Below are 21,183 nucleotides of genomic sequence, written 5' to 3'. Positions count from 1 at the left end.
TCCCCACCCACCCCTGCCCAGGGACCCTGCTGTGAACGGCTCGCTCACTCCCATAGCCACATCTTCCACCTTTATTGAGATATCATTAACAAAATGGTATTTATTTAAGGTATAGGACTTAATATTTTGATAAACAGACACATTGTGAAAAAAGTCACCACAGTCAAGCTAATTATCTCCTCATCACTCACCTAGTTAGCAGTTTGTGTGTGTGTGTGTGTGTGTGTGTGTGTGTAGTGGGAACACTTAGGCCCTACCCCTCTAGTAAATTTCAAGCATATGGCAGTGTGGTTAACTATATTCACACACTGTCCTGGAGACCTCGGGAATGTATTCCTTCTGCACAGTCGGAACTTGGTGTCTCTAGACCACCTTCTCCCCATTTCCCTCTTCCCCCCAGCCCCTGGAAACCAACATCCTTCTCTCTTCGACTTGGAGTTGGGCTATTTTATATTTCCACATGGGACTGAGATCCTACAATGTGGATCTTTCTGGTTTGTTTGCTCATGCTGTCTTAGTGAGGGGATTTCTTTCTTTTTTAAGGCTATATAGTATTCCACCCTGTCTGCATACCTCGATTTCCTTCTCTACTCATCTGATGATAGGCATCGAGGTTGTTTCCCCTTCTTGGCTATTGTGAACAGTGTTGCAATGAATGTGGGAGGTGGAGAAGTCACTTTAACATGCTGATTTCATTTCCTCTGGATGTAGACCCAGCATAGAGATTACTGGTCACATGGTTGCTCTATTTTTAGATTTTTGAGGAATCTCCATGATGTTTTTTATAAGGGCCATGCCAAGCTCACATTCCCACCAGCAGTGCACAAGGGTTCCCTTTTCCCATATCCTTGCCAACACTCGTTATCTTCCGTTGTTTTGACAGTAGCTATCTGAACAGGTGTGAGGTGACATCTCCTTGAGGGTTTGATCTGCATTTCCCTGATGAACAGTGAAGCTGAGTTTTTTTTTTTTCATATATGTTGACTATTTGCATGTCTTCTTTGGAGAAGGTCCTTGCCCATTTTAACTTTCTATTATTATTATTATTTGCAGTGCTGGGGATTGATCCCAGGGCCTCGAGCATGCTAAACATTTCTCAAACTTTTGGTGACATCACGCTTACCTGGGGAGCTCTTTAGAAAGCAGATTTCTGCAATCTCCCCTTAGAGGTGCCGTGTCAGTGGCTCTGGGGACAGGTTGGAAGCTGCCTTTCAACAAGTGCTTTCTGATGTTTTATTCTGAAACATTTAAGACACCTAGCAAACGTGGAAAAATTAGACACACTGCTTGGATTCTACAATTAACATTTTGCTACAGATTTATCTGTCACATATGGATGTCTCCCTCCATCCATTCACCCCTTCATCCCTCTGTCCATCTGTCCGCCCATCCTTTTGATTTTTATTGATGCATTTCAAGCTGAGTTGCAAACATGATTACATTTCCTCCCTAAACACTTCAGCATGTGCCTCATTAGCAGTGTGTGTGTGTGTGTGTGTGTGTGTGTGTGTGTGTAGTGGGACCTGGCTTTTATTCACGATTCATTATTTTAGGTTAAGTTGACACAAAGAGACACACACAGAAATCTTAAGTTCACTCATCACTTTGTGACAAATGTCCATCCTTGTGAAACCCAAGGTGCAACCAGAATATAGACCCCTCCCTTCTCCCCACAATGTTCCCTTCCTGTTCACTCCGGGCTGCTCCTCCTCACCCAGGGCATGTTCTGACCTTTCTTCGCTATGGGGTAGTTTTGTCTGTTACCGAATTTCATATGCACAGAGTCATACAAAGTGCATACTTTTCTTCCTCCTGGGGAATTTCAAAATGTAGTGTCCAGGCTGCATCCCAGAACAATGACCTCAGACCTTTTGGGGAGCAAACTTGGGTGTCCGTGTTTTTAATTCCTTATGTGAATGCCTTGTGCAGCCAAATTTGAGACATAATCTCCTGGAGAGATTTCCCCACTTTTTCCTTCCCTATTCTCCCTCTGCATCCTGACCCCCATCCCCCGGGCCCCCTCAGCCAACACCCTTACGGTAACATTTTATTTTTCAAGAGATCCATTCCATTGTAGGGTCCTTTCTTTTGAGGGGTGATGGATTTCTGCAGGAATCCCCAGAACATTTGACATCAGTCCAAAGTGCTGTTTGGGTGCTGTTTCCAAGGTCACCTTTTGAAGCAGACATTCTCAGCATGACCAAGGGGCCCCCACATGATCCCCCCCTCCCCAAAACAAAGAAAGGCTTCAGACAATCCTTTTGGATACAAGAAGGAGTTTGGGAAAGGTCACTTAGGCCAGCCTCTTCCAGCCATCTAGCTTCCAGAGGTGCCTGTCCACCACTGTCCACCACCATCGGACCATCCTTCCAAAACTATACAAATAACAAAAAAGGAATAAAATGAAGACACAGTTAAATTTGGTAGAACTGTTAAAAAGAGACTCTATAAAGTACTGAGCGGCTCTGTGAGGAGCTAGAGAGCCGGCAAGGGCTATTGGATGAACTCTTACTCTCAACTCATCAAAAATTCAGCTAAAAAAAAAAAAATATATATATATATATAGCTCCAATTGACCTTTTCTGTCTACAGTTTCCCATTCAGCTTTAAACCCAGGGGCTCGCCTGGTTGTGTGAGATGATGCTTGTTTCCTCCATTCTGCAAATGGAGAATGGAGACGCTGAGACCAAGGGAGATGTCATGGACCATCCAAACAGCTTGGTCCAGGATCATCCCCCCCCCCCCCCCCCCCCCCCCCGCGCGCGCCCAGGATCTCAGAGCTGCCTCGGTTGTGGTGTTTGCAAAAATCATTTTTGAAATTGCAGACGGCCCTTTGAATAGTTGATGCGAAAATGAACCCCTGACAAGCTGACCATGTTTGCTCTTTGAGGGTCTTTCTAGAACATTTGAAGTCCTCCAATGGTAAGAGCCGCTCACTGCCTGAACATAGTGCAATGGGATTTCCCAGCGGGTGTGGATAAAGCCAATGTGTCCTTCCTTCCGTGCTAATCCTCCGAGCTCACTGCCCCCAGTCCCATTTTACAGACAGAAGACTAAGGCTTAGAGAAAAAGAATCTATCCAGCCAGTGGCCACATCTGACCAGTGTGACCTTGAAACTCCCACCCTGATGGATGTTATTTAGAGATCTAACTACAGGGTCCCAAAGTTGTCACAAGTGGTGGCAGAGGGGGTGCCTTGGCGTTTCTTGGCAACCCTCACAAAATATGTGCCTGGTGGAATCAACACTGGGGAAATCCATCCGCCCTCTCTGTGCCGCCTGGTTCTGAGAGGGGGCGGCCAGAGGGTCCCCTGCTCTGCGCAGCCTGCTGGACGTGGGGTGGTGAAGTAATGGGAGGCGCTTTGCAGGCGCGAAAGAAGGAGCTGATTTTTAATTGCACGGGGTTAAATCCAGCCCCGGGGTGCGCTCTCCCGGGTCCCTGCCGTGTCCAGGCGTCCACGCGTGTGCAATGGGACTCGTGACCCCCGCAGCCCATAGGAAGCGGTTAATAAATCAGGGAGGCTCTCAGGGGCTGCAGGACCCGCCCCCCTTTGCCCCCTTTAATTGGAGCCCCCCCAGGAGAGCGCAGGGTGGAGGAGGCTCCAGAGAACAGGGCTTGCACAGTCCTCGGGCTCGCGCTGCCAGCAGTTTTGGGAAAAGCAAAACAAAACAGAAACCCCCAACTTACTAGCACCCCGCCACCTGCTCCCGTGAAAAGGCCATTCAGGCGGCGGCAGGACCGCGCTGGGGGGGTGGTGGTGGTGGGGGTGTTCGTTAGCGCGCAGGCCGAGGGAGCCTGCTGGCCCAAGATTTCAATCTTCCCTTGTAACGTTTTACAACCCAGACCCGGCGACAATGGCGTCATTCAGGGCACCCGCTCACGTGGAGCAGAATGTGAAGGGGCGGGGGCGAGAGGCTGGTCTGCAGTGTCGATACCCAGGGAGAGTCCAGGGAAGGGACTGGGGACCCGGATCAGCGCTGGTCCGTGGGATGTGGGTGCAGCTGGTTGACACACAGAGGGCCTGGGATTTGACACGGGTGAACCCAAGTTTCCACTCACATAGAAGGAACCAGCGGGTGTAGCCGGTCTCCAGCTCCCTTATCACGGAGGGCTTCGTGCAGCAGGGTGGTTGTGTTTGGCACACAATTGGTGTGTGCAAGCAGGATTACTTTATTATCAAGTGTAAGTGAGTTGGCAGGAGCTTTGGAACAAGACTGATCTGGGTGACGTTCTGCTTTCCCTTGCCTCAGCTGTGTGATTGCTGAACCTCTCTGAGCTTGCATTTCCTTCTCTCTCAAGTAAGCTTAACCATATGCATGGAATGAGGTTCTTTCCGGGATCAGATGAGGGAAAGTACTTAAGTCCAGCAGTCGAAGCTTCTGAAGGAGGAGGAAGGAGACAGTGGTGACAATGACGTGAAACTGTCCCTGGGGCTGCCTGTGTCCCCAGACCCACCAAGACTTTTTGACTCCCCATTTAATTCTCCGTGTGCTTGCTTCTGCGCCGATGCTCTGAAGCTGTAGAGGTGCATCCCAAGGTCTTGAGAGGTTTCCGCTGTTCTGGTACTAATGTGGTCCCTTGGACTTGTCCATCGATGGACCCGGCCAAAATCCCTTCACTCCTGTCCCTTGGGATATTTCCTTCCCTTTGCTTCTATCATCAACTCCAGGCTGCCATTTTGACATCTGCCAGGTGAACTTGGAACAACTGCACTGTAGGCATTTGAGAAAGATGCTCTTGATTGACAGGCGGGATGATGTTTCAAGCTCCTTAGAGGGGAGCAAGCTGCTAGGGGCAAGTGGTTGCTGTGCGACCTCCTCTCTCACTTCTGGGAGTGTTCGTAATCAAAAGCAGGGTTTGGCTGTTCAGCGAGGGGATTTGCCATTTGGCAGCATTGGACTGGAGAATGCCACGGAATCCATTGATACATTCTCTTGTAAATTCCCTCAGCCAACATAGTTTCCCCCCCCCCACCCCCGGGGTTATTTTCTTTAATTAAAAAAAAAATAACCATCCTCATTAAAAATAAAAAACCCAAAGAGATTTCCCTCCTTCCTCCTGGAGCCCTGACAGCCCAGCGCTTGACCTCAGCTCACCCAAATAGAATTGCCCGCGAGATTTGACAACTTTTGTAGTGTTTTATTATGAGGGTAATTTTTCTTCTTCTTCTTCTTCTTCTTTTTCCATTACGTAACTGAAACCACAAAGCCAGGGCTAGAAAGCTAATTTCATTCCTTTAGCCTCTTGGCCCCCCTGGCTGGATTCTGATGAGTGGCCGCTCAGGATGGCTCCAACTTTGGGTCTGTGATGGCACAAGCCCCCCCGGGAAGCTCAGCTGGGAGACCCCTGGGTGTCGTCGTGAGGAGCCTGTTGTCTCATGGAAACTTGGAAGGCTCACCCGTGTTCCCGCCTGGATGCTCTGAGCTTTCCCATGACAAACAAAGGCACGGGCACGGGGCGGGCATGGTGACAACCCCCAGGGGCAGGAGCAGGGAGCCTGGAGCCCTGAGCTAAGCTTTAAATATTGAAAGAAGTAATTAGGAGACCATAGAGAAATTCTTAGGGGTGATTGGGTTGGAATGCTGGTTGTGTCTGCCATTAGCTCTGTGACCTTGGACAAAGTGTCTCATCTTCCTGGGCCTGGGTTTTTGACTCTATGATACGAGGACAGAAATGAGACCAGCTTCACAGGATTGCAGCATGAAATGGGCTGCACACCACCCTAGGGAATGTTTTCCGTGTAGGTCTTTGCACATAAGGCCATGTCAAGTGTACTCTTCAATTTCAATTACAGGAAGCATTTGTTATAATTGCATTAGAGGAACTGTAAGTACCATAAGCCCATAATTTAATTTCACAGATATCAATTGCTTATAGTAAGTCTAAACTTTGAATGTAAGTTGATTTAATGATTTTTTTTTTTATTATTTGGTACTGGAGATGGAACCCAGGGCTGCCACTAAGCTATGCCCCAGTCCTTTTTATTTTTCATTTTAAGAAAGAGTCCTGCCAAGTTGCTGAGGCTGGCCTCAAACTTGTGATCCTCCTGTCTCAGCCTCTTGAGTCACTGGGATGACAGGCATGTGCCACTGTGCCCAGCAAAAAATTAATTTAAAAAAATGTTTTAGTTGAATAATGTCTGGTTTGAGGTCGTGGCAAACATGGTGATTGACTGAGGATTGGGATTTCCTGAGGTGAATTCCTGGGGCAGACTTCTTAACCTGCTCAGTGCCATGGGCCTTGGGGATGGCTTCTTAGGATGATGCAGTTAAGTGCACAGAATAAAACACACAGGTTGCAAAGGAAGCCAATTATGTTGAAATACAGCTATGAAAATATTTTTGAGTGTTTTGAGTGTTTACATAGGAATATATGCACATTATAAATGCTCTGCCTAGATACTAGTAGACCTCAGTCCCTATGAGTGTGAGAATGTGGGGGGTAAGGATGTTTTCTTTTTACACACTTGGATGATTCTCTCCATTGTCTTTTTTTTTTTTTCCTCTTGGTACTGGGGATTGTATCCAGGGGTGCTTAACCACTGAGCCACATCCCCAGCCCTTTTTTTAAATATTTTATTTAGAGACAGGGTCTCGCTGAGTTGCTTAGGGCCCCAGTAAGCTGCTGAGGCTGGTTTTGAACTCACAATCCTCCTGCCTCAGCCTCCTGAGCTGCTGGGATTACGGGCTTGTTCCCTATTTTCTTTTAACTTAATTTTTAAAAACTTATTTGACACACACTTGTATGATGGTATAGGACACAGTAGGATCTATTTCAAAACAACTAGAAAAGAAGCGAAGGAAGAATCTGTGTCTCCTTTGTCTGCCCCCTCCTCCCACCTCTCCTACAACCCACCTCCCCCAGTCCATCCCCCATCTGCTTCATTCCCGACAGGGCTCCTGGTGTTGCTTAGCACCCCCTCTTCCTTCCCAGAGGGGATGTTTATTGAAGTTTCCTAGGGACATGCCTGATTGGAAGGCTGGAGGTGGGGGAAGATGGAGGGCCGGGTTTGAGTACCTTGCAGGATACTGTACATATAATGTCACTAGGTTTTTATTACACTCAGCTTCCTGTGGACGCTGCTGCTGAGAGGGGTTGTGACTCGCAGGGTGCCCAGTCCATGAGTGACTCAGAAGACACCTGGATCTGACTCCATCTCATCCTGGACCCCGTGCTGTTTCTCATCGTCCTCACTCTCTCTCTCTTTCTTCTCTCTCCCTCTCCTCTTTCCACCTAAAACAAGGGCGATCGTGATAAAGGTGACCACTTGCTCAGCTCCTCCTGTATGCCGTGGACACTTCTGAATCTTTTTCACTCTCAGCTCATTTCTTGCTTCAACCACCCTTTGAGCCGGGGATGCTTATCTTCCCTACTTTGCAGATGCCATGGAGAGCTTTGGCACACCAGAGGGGACATAGGGACAGTAGCTCAAAAAGAAATCCTAAGATGCAAGTGGGACTGTGTCCAGATTAGAGTAACCTAAGGTCACACCTGGCCATCCTAGGTGGTCTGCTACCATTCTTAACTCACTCGGGGCAAAGAAAAACCTCAGTCCCATTTTAAAGGTGGACACCTCGAGGTGGAGTGTAGGCCACTGCTCAGTTCATCTGGCTCTTGAATTAGGGAGTTCAGAGATGGTAGACTAGGTGAAAATATTTCAAAAAGCTTTGTGTGCTTATTGATGGTGAAAAGGGGTTCTTAACCTGGGGGTGCCCATTGGCCTTTTTGATATATAGAGAACTTCTCCCAAATTTACTTGCCTAATGTATAAGACATGAAAAATTAGTGCCCAGGTGTGGCTTTTCAGAATACAATGCACACGAACATAATTCGGCTGCTTTGCTCATGAGAGACCCTTTTTGCTTATTTTCTCAATGACTTTTCAGGTGGATTCTTTACTCTGTGGCTTAGCTGGCAGGGGACTCTGTATCAACGCACTGATAAACATTATTTCCCGTCTTCTCTCTTTCAGTAAAGAATACCCCGTGGTTCCCAGGAGCACCGTGAGGCAGAAAGTGGCCTCCAACCACAGTCCCTTCAGCAGCGAACCTCGAGCTCTCTCCACCTCGTCCAACTTAGGGTCCCAGTACCAGTGTGAGAATGGGATCTCTGGCCCCTCCCAGGACCTTCTGCCCCCACCCAACCCGTACCCGCTGCCCCAGGAGCACAGCCAAATTTACCATTGCACCAAGAGGAAAGGTGAGCACAAAGCTCCCCAACCTTTGCCCCCTGCCGCCGCTTCCTTCCTTTTGGGGGTTGGGTGGGGGTGGGGGCATGCACGCTAACATTGATTGATTAGAAAGGCACAAGCAACACACAAATACATGGAGATGATCAGAAATTCAGATCATGCAAGTAAAACTAAAGGCTCCCTGGATCTGAGTTTCTCTGTTCTAGCCCTTTCCTTGAAGAAGACATATTTGGAATGTCCAGATCTATTTTATCCATTTACTCAAGCTTACATGCATCACACACACACACACACACACACACACACACACACACACAGATAAATAGTCTTCAAAGGACACTTCCAACACAGGTGACATTAGAGTACATGTATTTTGCAACATCCATTTTTTTTTTTAAAAAACAAAAACCTTTAGGGTGTGTATGTGTATGTGTTTGGTGCTGGGGTGTGATCCAGGGCCTCGTGCATGATAAGGACCTTCTCTGCCACTAAGCTGTGTCCTGGACCCTAGGTTGTGCTTCAGATACCCTTTTGCGGCCCCAGACCCGCCCATTCTTGCTAACTGCTGAAGAGGTGTGGTCTGCAGGAGCGAGCGGGGGTTCGGGTGGCCCTCCCCCCTGGTGGGCAGAGAGGTTGCTTCCGGTGTTCCTTGGATGGGTTCCCAGCTGTGCTCCCAGGGGAACCTTCTAGAAGTTCTGGAGGTCTCCTCTGTGTCTCCCAGGTGGACTCTCTCTCTCTCTCTCTCACACACACACAGCCACAACTGACTTCAGCTGGTGTCTAAAGCCCTCTGTGTTTTTCTTTGTCGTATGAGAAGTAATGGCTTCTCCCTGAGTCAGCTGAGACCACAAGGGCTCACCCATGAGCACCAACAAAGAAAATCTCTTGGGAGCCAGAATCAAAGTGGCCGACCTAGGTAGTGTGGCTGCATTGGGCTTCCGTACACATTGGCTCGGTGTGAGCCACAGATAGGTGCAGGCAGCCAGGCCAGAGAGAGGCGGTTTCGAATCTCCCTTCTGCTTCTGGCTTCTTGTGTGACTCCAGGAAGGTGTCTGAACCTCCCTGAGCCTGAGTTTCCCACTTCGTGAAGGAGGAATAAGTCTCCCAGAGCACCCTGTAGATGGTAACCGTGATGAACTAAGGGCAGATAATCACCCCAGAAACTGAGTCCCAGGAGGAAGCCAAGAGATGGTGGCCCGCTGAGGTGACGGCGTGAGGGAAGGATACACGGGACAGTGTACCCTAGGGCTTGCAACCTGTGGTCTTCAGAACCAATCGGGGTGAACCCCACATTTGGTATCTGGAAGTTTGTGTGCATATGGACCTACTTAACTGCATCTCTCTTAAAAAAAAAAAAAAAGAGAGACCATCTGCTGGAGCCCGTGGAAGGCCTTGTGGGATCGGCTTCATATGAAGACATCGTACAATCCTGCGTGTCTTGGGTGGGCTCACCGTCGGCCCAGGGAGTAGCAGCCCTTTTGCTCTTCGTCCTTAGCAAGAGCCTCAGTAGCCAACTTTGGAAGTCTAGCCACCAGGGCCTGAGCTTTTAGAAAAAAAAAAAAGCTCACCCATGAGCCCCGATAGAAATGGGTGCTTTGGCAAGATGTCTGTCCCTGCAGCTGGGCTTCTGTGAGGAATGCACCAGGCTCTCTGACATTCACCGTCTTGCATTTGGAAGGAGGGGAGAACAGCCATTGATCCTTGAGTGGGGGTCTGGAGAACTGACCTGGGGGAGGCCTGACTTCCAATTTGCCTGAGTCCACCCACATCCTTGCATCTTGAAGGCCTGAACAATACCATCCCAGCAGCCCCTGGCTCAACTTCCAGCACGTCGGCCACTGGATGCCTTGGAAACAGATGCCTGCAGACGCCTCTGCCTCTCAAGGCCCGGACAGGGCTTAGGAATGTCCCCCACAACTTGGGACCTGCACGGAGGTCCTGTCTGTGTTTTCCTGAAGGGCGTCCTCTCTTGATCCCAGGACAAGACTTTGAACGCTAGGAACACAAGCCTTTGCTGGGATTAGCTGGGAAGCGGAGGCTCAGGTCGGGAAGGTGGGAAGATGTGCCGGCCAGTTCCTGAAGGCAGAATTCGAACCCAGATCTGGACTGAAATCTGGAGCCTGCGTGCTTCGCCCCGGCTCCCTCCTGTCTCTCTTCCCACTCCTCGACACTCTCCAGATTTCCTCTTCCGCCCGAGGCCTGCTTTGGGACTGGGTCCCACGGTGCGGATTCAAGCTCACCAGGTTTGAATTAGGGAGTTCTGTCGATTAAATGAATGCCAGTCCAGAGGAAGGGGAGGAAGAAGTTAAAAAGAACCAATGCCCATTTTAGATTCAATATTTACAGCAGTGTCCTTATGAAGGCATCCCGGGGAGTGGAGCGAGAGCCTTTGAAAGCAAGGACCGTAGCCCTCTTTGATTATGGGAGCATTTGATTTTCCTGGGGTATTTGCAGGCGCCTCAGATAAAAGCTTCGCGTGGCCAGTTGGTTCCTTGCAGAAATCATCCAAGTAGCTGACCCTTTGAAGCTGTGTGACTGAGGGCAAGTGGCTTCCCCTTTCTGGGCCTGCGTGCAAGATGAGGATCGCGGAGGCACCCACTGTACGGGAGCCCTGTCCCAGAGTTCACGCCGGTACATGTGGCTTAAACGTTATGCAAGTCATTGTTGAATTAAAACTGCTGTCGGGTGCTCTCAAGGACATGCCCTGGGTGCTAATGGATGTCAGATTGGAGCGTCATGCGGGGAGGGCGATCGGAGAGTGAGCCCCAAAGGGAGTGGGCTGGGAGCAGGTGAGGGGGTGTCCCCAGGTACTCCCCTTGGGCAGGAAGCCTGCCCTCTCTGGGGAGTGACTAAAAATCTGCGACTCTGGAGAAAGTGGTGGTAAATGTCAAAAAGGAAGGGCAGGGACCGGCTCTGTGCCAGTGTCACCGGTCATTTGAATCAGGGGCTTCAGCTGCTCCCCTTGTCCGTGGGCGGGTGAGTGACCCTCGAGAGCCGTGACTAGGGTTTTCTTGGCGTTCGGAAGCAGTCACTTTTCATTGACAAGAATTGATACCAGGGACCTGCGGCGGGCTCAGAGGCGTGAGATGGTGGCCCGGAGCAGGGTGTGGGAGAAGCTGGAGGTGTGGGTGGGATCAGGCCTCGGTGACTGGCTGCAGATAAGGCGGTGAAGGATTGTCGCCTTTGCCCCGATTTGGAGATTTGGAATCTGGAGCTCAGAGAACTTGCGCCAGTCACCCAGCTCGTGAGGGGCCCAGCCTGCGATGCCTACCTAGGCCTGTGGACTCGGAATGCGCCCGGTGTGCACCCTGGAGGGGACCGTCACCTCTCTAGGAACCTCTGCCCTCTCACCTACCGCTCCCCCGAAGAGGGAGCTCCCGGTGACAGGGAACATTCCAGATGAACTCTGTCTGTCCTGCCCGGGAGACAACAAATAGCAATTCATCATCGGCTTCCACATGGGCCCGTGATAAGGAATCAGCCGAGGTTTCCTTCCAGTTTGGGATTCCCGTTAAGTGATAGCTCCATGGGTGGCTCCCCGCCCCCCGCTGGCCGCTATCTGACTTCCCCCCATTGTCTGTCTCCTCTCCAACCAGCCCAGGAGCCCAGCCCAGGGAGATGTCAAAGGGCCCGCCAGGCCAGAGGCCATCCTCGTGTGTGGACCCTGCTGTCTCCAAACTATCTCTCCCTGTGGGTTGAGTCAAAAAAAAAAAAGAAAGAAAGAAAAAGAAAAGCTGGGAAGGTCCTTTATCAATGCCACTCAGACAAATCCAGGACCCGGGCCTGGGAGAGCCCTCGTCCTTCCCCCCTCCCACCCTGATCCTCGGCCCCTTCCCATTAGCAACCCAACAGGACCCTAATGAAGATCTTGGCACAGCAAATGACAGAAGAGGGTATTCCAAGGGTAGCCAGGGATTGAGAGAGGGAGGGGAGCCGGCTATTGGAGAGGTTTTGCAGGGTCCCTTTTCCCAGTGGTGTGTGTTTTAGAAAGCATTTCCACAGCCAATCCTTCACTGGACCCTCGGAGCCAGAGGGGCCAAACAGAGGATGAGAGCCAGGGTTAGATTCTAGGGTCATGTGGTTGATGAGTGGTAGATCTGGGGCAGAAATTCATCAGACAAATATTTATTGAGCACTTGCTATGGACTGGGCACGGCGCTGGGTACTTGCGATAAGCCAAGGGCCAGGAGAAAGGGCCCCTGCTCTCAGGAAACTTGTATTCTCACTGGGGGAGAGAGTTACTAAGCCAACAGATGAATTGAATGATTTCAGATGGTGACCAGGTGACATTTGAACTTGAGTCTTTGGATCATTAGTGAGGATTTTCCTGTAGTTCCATTCTAGTCCTTTCGATTTTAACCCAAATGCTAAGAGCGTGGGAACACACACACACACACACACACACACACACACACACAATTCCTTCTTCCATCCATCCATGCACCTGTCCATCCATCCATCCATCCACCCATCTACCCATCCATTCACCTGTCCATCCATCCATCCATTCATTCCTCTGACCACCCATCCATCTACCTGTCCATCCATCCACCTGTCCATCCATCCATCCACCCATCTACCCATCCATTCACCTGTCTATCCATCCATTCATCCATCCATCCATTCATCCATCCATCCATCTATTCCTCTATCCACCCATCCATCTACCTGTCCATCCATTCATTCCTCTGTCCACTCATCCATCCACCTGTCCATCCATCCATCCATCCATTCATTCATTCCTCTGACCACTCATCCATCCACCTGTCCATCCATCCACCTGTCCATCCATCCATCCGTTCACCCACCGCCTGCCCGTCAGTCAGGGTTCAAGGTTGCTGCTCTTCACGTTGGCAGAGCATGCTAAGATGCATGAAGACAGAAAGCCCCCACGTGTCAGGAAGAGCACTGTTTTGTGAGCCAGAAGTCTTGACTTATAGGTGCCCTGAGGGCCAGACAAAGGTCTTTCAAATGAATGAGCCCGATCAGGAAGGGGAATGCCCTAGTTGGACACAGCGACCAGATTCGCTCCACGGGATTAGTGATTTAAAAAGCAGCTTTGTGAGTCTTCAGCTCTGGAATCTGCCCAGATACCTCCAGGTAATGGCTGCCCTTCAGAGAACCATCTGTCCAGCCTTCTGAGAGGGAAAAGAGGAAAAAAGTGCAAAACTGGTTATTTGAACACACAAGAGATTTCAACGCTCTCTGCTGACTTCTTGTGCAAGGAAAACAGAAACTACATTAGCCCAATTAATTTTTTAAATATTTTTCTTAATTGTAGATGGACACACAATATCTTTATTTTGTTTATTAATTTTAATGTGGTGCTGGGGATGGAACCCAGTGCCTCACACATGCTAGGCATGTGCTCTACCACTGAGCCACAACCCCAGCACAGCCCAAGTATTATCTCAATTAAACCTCACAAGAAGCTCAGGTATTATCCCATTTACAGTCAAGAACTGAAATTGGAATGGTCCAGTGGTTCAACCATGACCACATAGCCATGGTTCTGTGCCTTAAAATCTGTGTTCTGGATTCATCACTGAAGCTACTCTACCAAAACCATCTAGAAAAATCCAAAGAACTGGGTTTTTCACCATGAAATGCTGTACTGGATGGTCAGAACCAGAAAGAACTTCCCTGTTATCCAAGAGAGTCAGTTGGGGCCAGGAGAGTTGTCATAAAACTGACCACACAATATATATTTTCTGGAGCTCAGCAGTAGCTTCACCTCGTCAGAAGACTCGGTGGCTTGGTGACAGCCGAGTCCCCAGCCCTGGAAGTCCAACAGGATCTGGCCAATAGAAGGAGAGGCACCAAATCATAACCCAAATAAACACAAGAGACTCTGCCCATTTATCACCACTGACCTGAAGTTTGGACCCTGGCTTTGGAATTTCTGTAAATTCTGATGAGGATGGAGAGGAATGGGGGGCGTGCTCGGGACCTGCTTTCATCAAGAAGCCAACCCAGTGTTCCTTAGGGCCCTGCATCAGATCACGGGGATATTAAAGACTGGAATGTATGATTTTACGATTTTCCAAAATGTGTTCCGGCCTTTTGCTTATGATCCCCATCCCCCACCCCCCGCCCCCGTTTTTTTTTTTTTTCTTTTGACTTGTTACAAATCTGGAAAAGGATCAGAAACTCGAGATGGTGAGTTAGGCTTGTTTTTTCTTTTTTTTTTTTTCTCTTGCCAAGGGTACCCTGCAGCTGCACTTTCTATTATTGAAATGGGGAACGCCCCGGCTTAGTGAGAAAAACCTAAGGTTACGGGCCCAGCAGCGATGGAAAAACATGCAGAATTTATGGATCTGGTGGGTGGAGGAGGAAGGAGGGCAAGGGGGGAGAGAAGGCAGGCGGGAGCAAGGACCCCAACAAGCTGGGTGCCTCGGTGGCTTCGAGACTCCAAAAGAACACCGGGTTGAAAGGCGATGGATGTCATCTGGATGTCTTCAGACATCTGGGTGGTTGGCACCATACCGCCAGAGCACCTGGAAGAGTGACCACATTTTTCTTTCTTTTTTTTTTTTCTTTTCATTTTGTGCAATTTGTTGGGCACCCTATGGGTCCCAGATGTGTTCCAGAAAGACGTTAGCTGAAAAAATAAACCTGCTTGTCATTCAGCGGGTACACACGACCCTATCTGTGGGTCTCACGTGGGGGGTCGTTGCAAATGGAGGCGTACGGTGGAACCCAGGCCCGAGCTTCTCAACCTGGGGTTGGAGGCTGTTTTATGTACCCGTCCAAAGCCCAGGGAGTTTCTGTCCAGTGAGTGACATTTGGAGTCTCAGAGGGCCAGGCCTCCCCACTCAGCTCCTCCAGGAGGATGAGTGAGGCCAGGCGGGCATGTGCCCCCTGACCAGGATGGCATCTCCCCTCTCCAGAACCTGGCAGCCGACCTGGCACTTGGTAGGAGCTCAGTAAACATCTGTCGCATGCCTGGGTGACCTGGAGGCAAGGTGTGCAGGCAGAGGAAGTCGGACCTGACCTCTGCTCCTTCCCAGCTGGCTGACCTTGGACAGGTCCCTTCTCTGAGCGTCAGTGTCTGCCTCTGAGGAACAGGAATGATGCTGATGTGTTGAGGGGGGATATGAGAATAGCTCTACCGCGAGGTTGATGGGCACAGCACCCAGTGACCAGAGCTGCCCTTGATGATGCCCACCAGGGAAACCCGTGCTCCTTCTTATTCATTCCTGATCACCCAGTGAGGTGAGGGTTGCTGGTGCTCCCTCAGCAATGACAAGTGTCATTCCTGAGGGTGGCCGCCCTGCTGGGCTCAGGCAGGCACCAAGTACAAGGGTCAGAGGCAAGTCCTTCAGAGGCCCCTTCTCCTGGAGGCTGGAAGGGGTCCTTGAACCTCCTGAGGTCGTGTGCAGAACTCTGTGTCCCGTTCACTGTCATATTTCAGTGTATTTTTCTCAGCGACAGCCTGGCCTCGCATATTTTAAAATTGGTACACTATAATGACACATGACCGTGGGACAGTTGTGAATTTGTTGTGTACGCACACAATATATAATAATAATCAATGACCCTTCCCGCCTCCTTCCTCTGTCCTGTGGTCTCTATTTGCAGGAGACACCCCCCCACCACCTTTTCTTCCCTCTCACTTCCACACAGGAGAGAAAACACATGGTCCTTAACTTTCTGGGTCTGCTTGCTTGTCTGACGTAATGCTCTCAAGTGCCGTTCTTCTTTGTGGCTAAATCAAATTCCATCGTGTATGGAGAACACAGTTTCTCATCTAGTCATCTGTGGGCGGACACCCAGGCTGGTTCTGCAACTTTGCCATTGTGAACGGTGCTGCTTGGTGGTTGGCAGGCCTGTGTGGTGACAGTAGGCTGGCTTCTATTCTTTAGGATGACACCCAGGAGTGGCACAGCTAGCCCAGTGCTTCTGTTAGTTCCCAAAGGGGCCAATGGCCTGGAGTGGTTGGGGGAGACCCTCTTTCAGAGACAGAACTATCCCTGCCATCTAATACCAGGGACGGACTGGTGCATAGAGAAGGGAAGAGAGCCATTTTGTAAAGACACAGCAGCACTTTAACTTGTACCAACTCAACAAATACTAACTGGGGACCTCCTTACAGAGGGTGTCTGGAAAGGGAATTCATCAGGTATCCATCCTTTTATCCATTAGTCCATCCATCCCCTCATCCAACCATCCATTGGGCCATCTGCCCGTCCATACATGCATCCATCTGTCCATCCATCCATCTGTCCATTCATCCATCCACCCACTTACCCATCTATCCATCTACCCATTCATCTGTCCAGTGATCCCTCAGTCTGTCCATCCGTCCATCCATCCATCCACCCACCTATCCATCCACCTACCCATTTATCCACCACCTATCCATCCATTCATCCATTCCTCATCTATCCATCCATCTGTCCATCCATACGTCTATCCATTCATCTACCCATTCATCTGTCCATTGATTCCTCAGTCTGCCCATCCATCCATCCATCCATCCATTCATCCATCCATCCATCCATCCATGTGTCCATCCATATGTCCATCTATTCATCCTCCCATCCATCTGTCCACTGACCCCTCAGTCTGTCCATCCATCCATCCATCTACCCACCTACCCATCCATCCATCCATTCATCCTTCTGTCTATCCATACGTCCATACATCCTTTTATCCATGACCTACCTATTCATCCGTCTATCTATCTATCCACCTGTCTATTGACCCATCCATCCATCCATCCATCCATCCATCCATCCATCCATCCACTGCACAAATATTGACTGCATGTCTTCTTCATGGAGCAGGGACCAGGGACTTGGTAGTCAGATTACTTTGGGTCTAGCACCATTTATCAGCCATATGAGACGCTGAGCAAGTTTTTAAACCTCTGTTTCTTTTCCATCATCTAAAGAGTAAGATTAACAGTGCAAGCACCTCACGGGTTGTTGGGAGGATTAAATGGGTCACCTCCTAGAGGACCCTTAGGCAGAACAGGCACTGAATGTGTTCTTGTTGTTACATTGATACTGTCGATGGCATTATTCCTGAGCGGGTCTGGGTGCATGGTGATGGAGAAGTCAGACAATGTCCCATCTTTGTGGAGTTGACAGGCTGGGGAGCAGAGAAGAGGATAGTGACACTGTACTGAACATCTCCTCACGCCAATGCCTAACCCACATTTTCCCAAGGGTCCCCTCCACCCCCTGCGTAGGAAGAGCTGCTTGTACCTTTCCATCTTCCAGATGCAGACACGGAGCTGAGAAGGGCCAGGCTGCTCACTTAGAGCATCACAGTCGAGGGCTGGACCAGCCAGCTCCCTCTTCTCTTCAGAACGGAGGTTGGGGCTGACCTTCTCCAGTCCTGTCGCCAAGTGGCCCTCTCTGCTCCTGGCTGTCGGGCCGCTGGCACCTGTCTCACAGGTCCCTGTCCCCCTGTCTCCGCAGATGAGGAATGCTCCACTGCAGACCACCCCTACAAGAAGCCCTACATGGAGACACCCCCCAGCGAAGAGGACCCCTTCTACCGCCCCAGCTACCCGCAGCAGCAGGGCCTGAGCGCCTCCTACAGGACAGAGTCGGCCCAGCGACAGGCCTGCATGTACGCCAGCTCCGCGCCGCCCAGCGAGCCCGTGCCCAGCCTGGAGGACATCAGCTGCAACACGTGGCCCAGCATGCCCTCCTACAGCAGCTGCACGGTCACCACGGTGCAGCCCATGGACAGAATCCCCTACCAGCATTTCTCGGCTCACTTCACCTCGGGGCCCCTGGTCCCCAGGCTGGCCGGCATGGCCAACCACGGCTCCCCGCAGCTCGGAGAGGGGATGTTTCAGCACCAGACCTCCGTGGCCCACCAGCCTGTGGTCAGGCAGTGTGGGCCTCAGACTGGCCTCCAGTCCCCCGGCAGCCTGCAGCCCCCCGAGTTCCTGTACTCTCACGGGGTGCCCAGGACCCTGTCCCCCCAGCACTACCACTCCGTGCACGGGGTCGGCATGGTGCCAGAGTGGAGCGAGAACAGCTGAAGCCGGGTGGCCCTGCCGCAGGCATTTGCTGAGAGAGAGGAGAGGGGCGAGGGAGAGAGATGGGCGCAAGGAGGACCCTCCCACGAGTTTTCCACTCTGCATCTGCACACTCGAGGCCCCCGGGCGCTGATCCGATCAATAGCTTGCAAACCAACCACCATCCAAAAAAAAAAAAAATCTGACTCTGTCGTTTTGATTCCAAACTTCAAAAACCAAGAGAAGACGGCGTCGACTGCCCGAAGGACTCCCCACTCCTCACCAGCCGCCTCGGCCCCCTCGTGTCTCCCGATGCCTTCTTTTAGGTTCCAGAACATCCTGCTCAGTGAGTGTCTCATCCTGGTGGATCTTGGGAACCTCGCGCTGTCTCGGTGTTAATGTCGACTTTGTTATATAATAAATAATAATATATTTTTTTTTCTTCTGATTTTCTTAATGGGACCCAGTCCCTTATTGGAGGGAGATTCCAAATAGACACTTGCGGGATTCCCTGGGCAAAAACCAGCCCTAAAACTTAACCTTGGCCTTCCTCTTCTGTCTGAGAGAAGCACCTACCTCTGCCGCGTGATGTCTCCCAGAAGGTCCCCACGTCCCCGGCTGGTCTCTGCCTCTGCCAGCTCTCTGGTGCCCAATTTTGCCTTTGACTTGCACAGATGGACTTGGGATCAGGCCGATCTCCGCCCCACCGACCCCCAGCTCCGGGTCTCTCCCGCCATCTGTCGCTAAAAAAGTGGCCTATGGTTTCCCCGTCCGGAAATCTTGCTTTGAAAAAAAAAAAAAAAACTTAAAAAAGCCCTGGTTGACCTGCGGGCAGGACTCTGATAAGCAGAGAGCAAGCTCTGTGCCGACAAGAAAAAAAAAAAAAAACCACATAAATATTCTTTGCGATTAAAACAAACAAAGCCAGCCCCAGGCATCCTGCCCACCCATGGGATGCAAAGCAGAATCTTCAGGTCCTCAAGAGGCCACATCTGCTCACCGTTCAGCTCCAAAGAATCCGCACCAGCACCAAAGGCCGACACTCAATTAATTGTGTGTATCGACAGCAGAAAACAGTATTAAAAAAAAAATGTGTGTGTAAGTAAGACGTTATTGTAGGGGTCCCCAGATGTAATATTTTACTGGTACTATTTATTTATAAATAGGAATTCTAATTAAGTAATAACAGGAAATCCAGCATGGGAGCTGACCAAGAGCTTTTAATTTTATTGATACTCAAAAATCAAGTTTGTGTTTTTTTTATTTTTCCCCCTTTTTTTCTTCTGAATGATCTTTGCTTTCTCGATTTTGAAAAAAAGAAGAAAAAAAAACTTTTTTTTTTTTTTAACTGACCCTAATAAAGAGAACAGGGTAATATGTGAGACTGAGTATGTCCCAGGTCGTGAGAGCTTGGGTATGTTTGTACGTGAGTGTCTCCGCGATTTCATCTTTCTATGTGGCTGAGGGAGGGAGGGGAGAATAAGTACTTGTTCCTTATATTTGTGTGCCAATTAAGCCTAATAAATGCTATGTGCTTAAGGAAGTACAAGGGACTTGGAGCACCCTCTTCTTTCTGCTACTGGGTAGAGGGGACAATAAGAATGTCACCTTTCCTAGGCCAGGAACTACTGAGAAGAGTGAATTAATTATAAAGAAATGACAATCAAGCTTCTCTCACATGCAAGGGAGAACTAGGTCAATGGCTTTTCTGTCCCCAAGGGACAGAATGAGTACAGTTGTACTGGGTAGGTTCTGACCCGACTCTAAATAGGTATTTAATTCTGATGGGTTTAATTTTTTAAAAAAAGTTTGCCTTGGAAGAAATGTCCCTCCAAACTAGTTTTACCAACTCTACAATCAGTCAATCTTATTTGATTTCTGAAGAAAATCATCTGAAGACAGAGGATGATTATTTCTTATTCAGAGTGCTTGGGACCAGATTTGGGAACTTTTATTTTCAGTTTTCAATTTTGAAGTATCTGCCCATATACAATGAGCTACCTCGGGGGAAGCAAGTCCAGCCTAAGCATGGCATTCATTTATGCTTTATTTATGACTTATCCGCAACTAATTGTACACAGTAGTTTTAGGGCACTTGCATGTCGTCGGTGGGGTTAGTGTAGAATTTTCCATTTGTAGTGGTAGGTCTGTATTCAGAAAGATTCCGATTCGGGAGCTTTCGGATTTCAGACTTTTGGACGAAGGATGCTCCATCTGCGCAGAAGAGAACCACCCACCACACTCCTCAGAGTCTTGCCACTGTCAAAAAAAAATCATTAAAAACACGTCCACAGCAGGTTTCATAGATCACACAAGGAACACCGTATCCACGACCTTCGCTGGTTGACCTCTCTGGATTCCACACCGTAGTTCTAGTGGATCTTCTCACTGTGTGGGTAGGATTGAGGGTGGAGTGCCCCCAGATCCGTGAAGTTTCATCCTTGTGTTGATGTCAAGAGGCACACAGATATCATTATGTTCCTTTAATATATTTAGGGGGTGCTCGCTCTAGCCTGGGCACGTAGTGGGTACTGGGAACATAAAGATGAACAGGGTGATAGGGGCCCTGTCCTCCGGGGCTTGTGGTTTAGTGAGACAAACTGCCCTTGAGCAGTGGTCTCTACTATCAATGAATTGTAGTGTCTGAATGAACTGCTGGGTGCTGTATGCCCAGGGCCATCCAAGGGAAGACGAGGGCCCTAACACAGTCTGGGTGAGGTGACTTCTGTGCTGAGCCCTAGTGAGGAGTAGCAATGATCCAGGTAAGAATTTGGGAGGAGAAGCATTTCAGGCAGAGGAAATCATTTATGCAAAGGCCCTGAGGCAGAAATTGTGGTGGAAAACGGAAATGTAGGTTAATATGTGGGTAGAAATCACCAAGTCCACATTGGCTCATTTGTTCAACAAATATATATTAAGGTCCTGTCATGTATGGTAGAGACTCTGCCTTTTCGAGGATCTGTTAATTGTGTTAGGTTCTTTTCTAGTTAGTCCCCAGAGCTGCCAAGGACAG

At 49.6% G+C, this 21,183-nt stretch overlaps 1 protein-coding gene across 2 annotated transcripts in view; it reads left to right on the top strand.

The window, feature by feature from the left end:
• Tbx5 (T-box transcription factor 5) overlaps positions 1-19,518 on the top strand; it is a 43,935-nt gene extending 24,417 nt beyond the window's left edge. For both annotated transcript variants that reach the window (XM_078039085.1, XM_078039086.1), the window contains 2 exons: positions 7,973-8,199; positions 17,620-19,518. In XM_078039085.1, coding sequence (XP_077895211.1) covers positions 7,973-8,199; positions 17,620-18,194 — 802 coding nt within the window. In that variant the 3' untranslated portion in view covers positions 18,195-19,518. The remainder of the gene's footprint in view (positions 1-7,972; positions 8,200-17,619) is intronic.
• The last annotated feature ends 1,665 nt before the right edge of the window (positions 19,519-21,183 follow it).

The sequence above is a fragment of the Ictidomys tridecemlineatus genome, chromosome 2, assembly GCF_052094955.1.
Source record: "Ictidomys tridecemlineatus isolate mIctTri1 chromosome 2, mIctTri1.hap1, whole genome shotgun sequence".
NCBI classification, from domain to species: domain Eukaryota; kingdom Metazoa; phylum Chordata; class Mammalia; order Rodentia; family Sciuridae; genus Ictidomys; species Ictidomys tridecemlineatus.
Note: the sequence above shows the minus strand (reverse complement) of the source record. Positions and strands in the feature narration are given on the sequence as shown.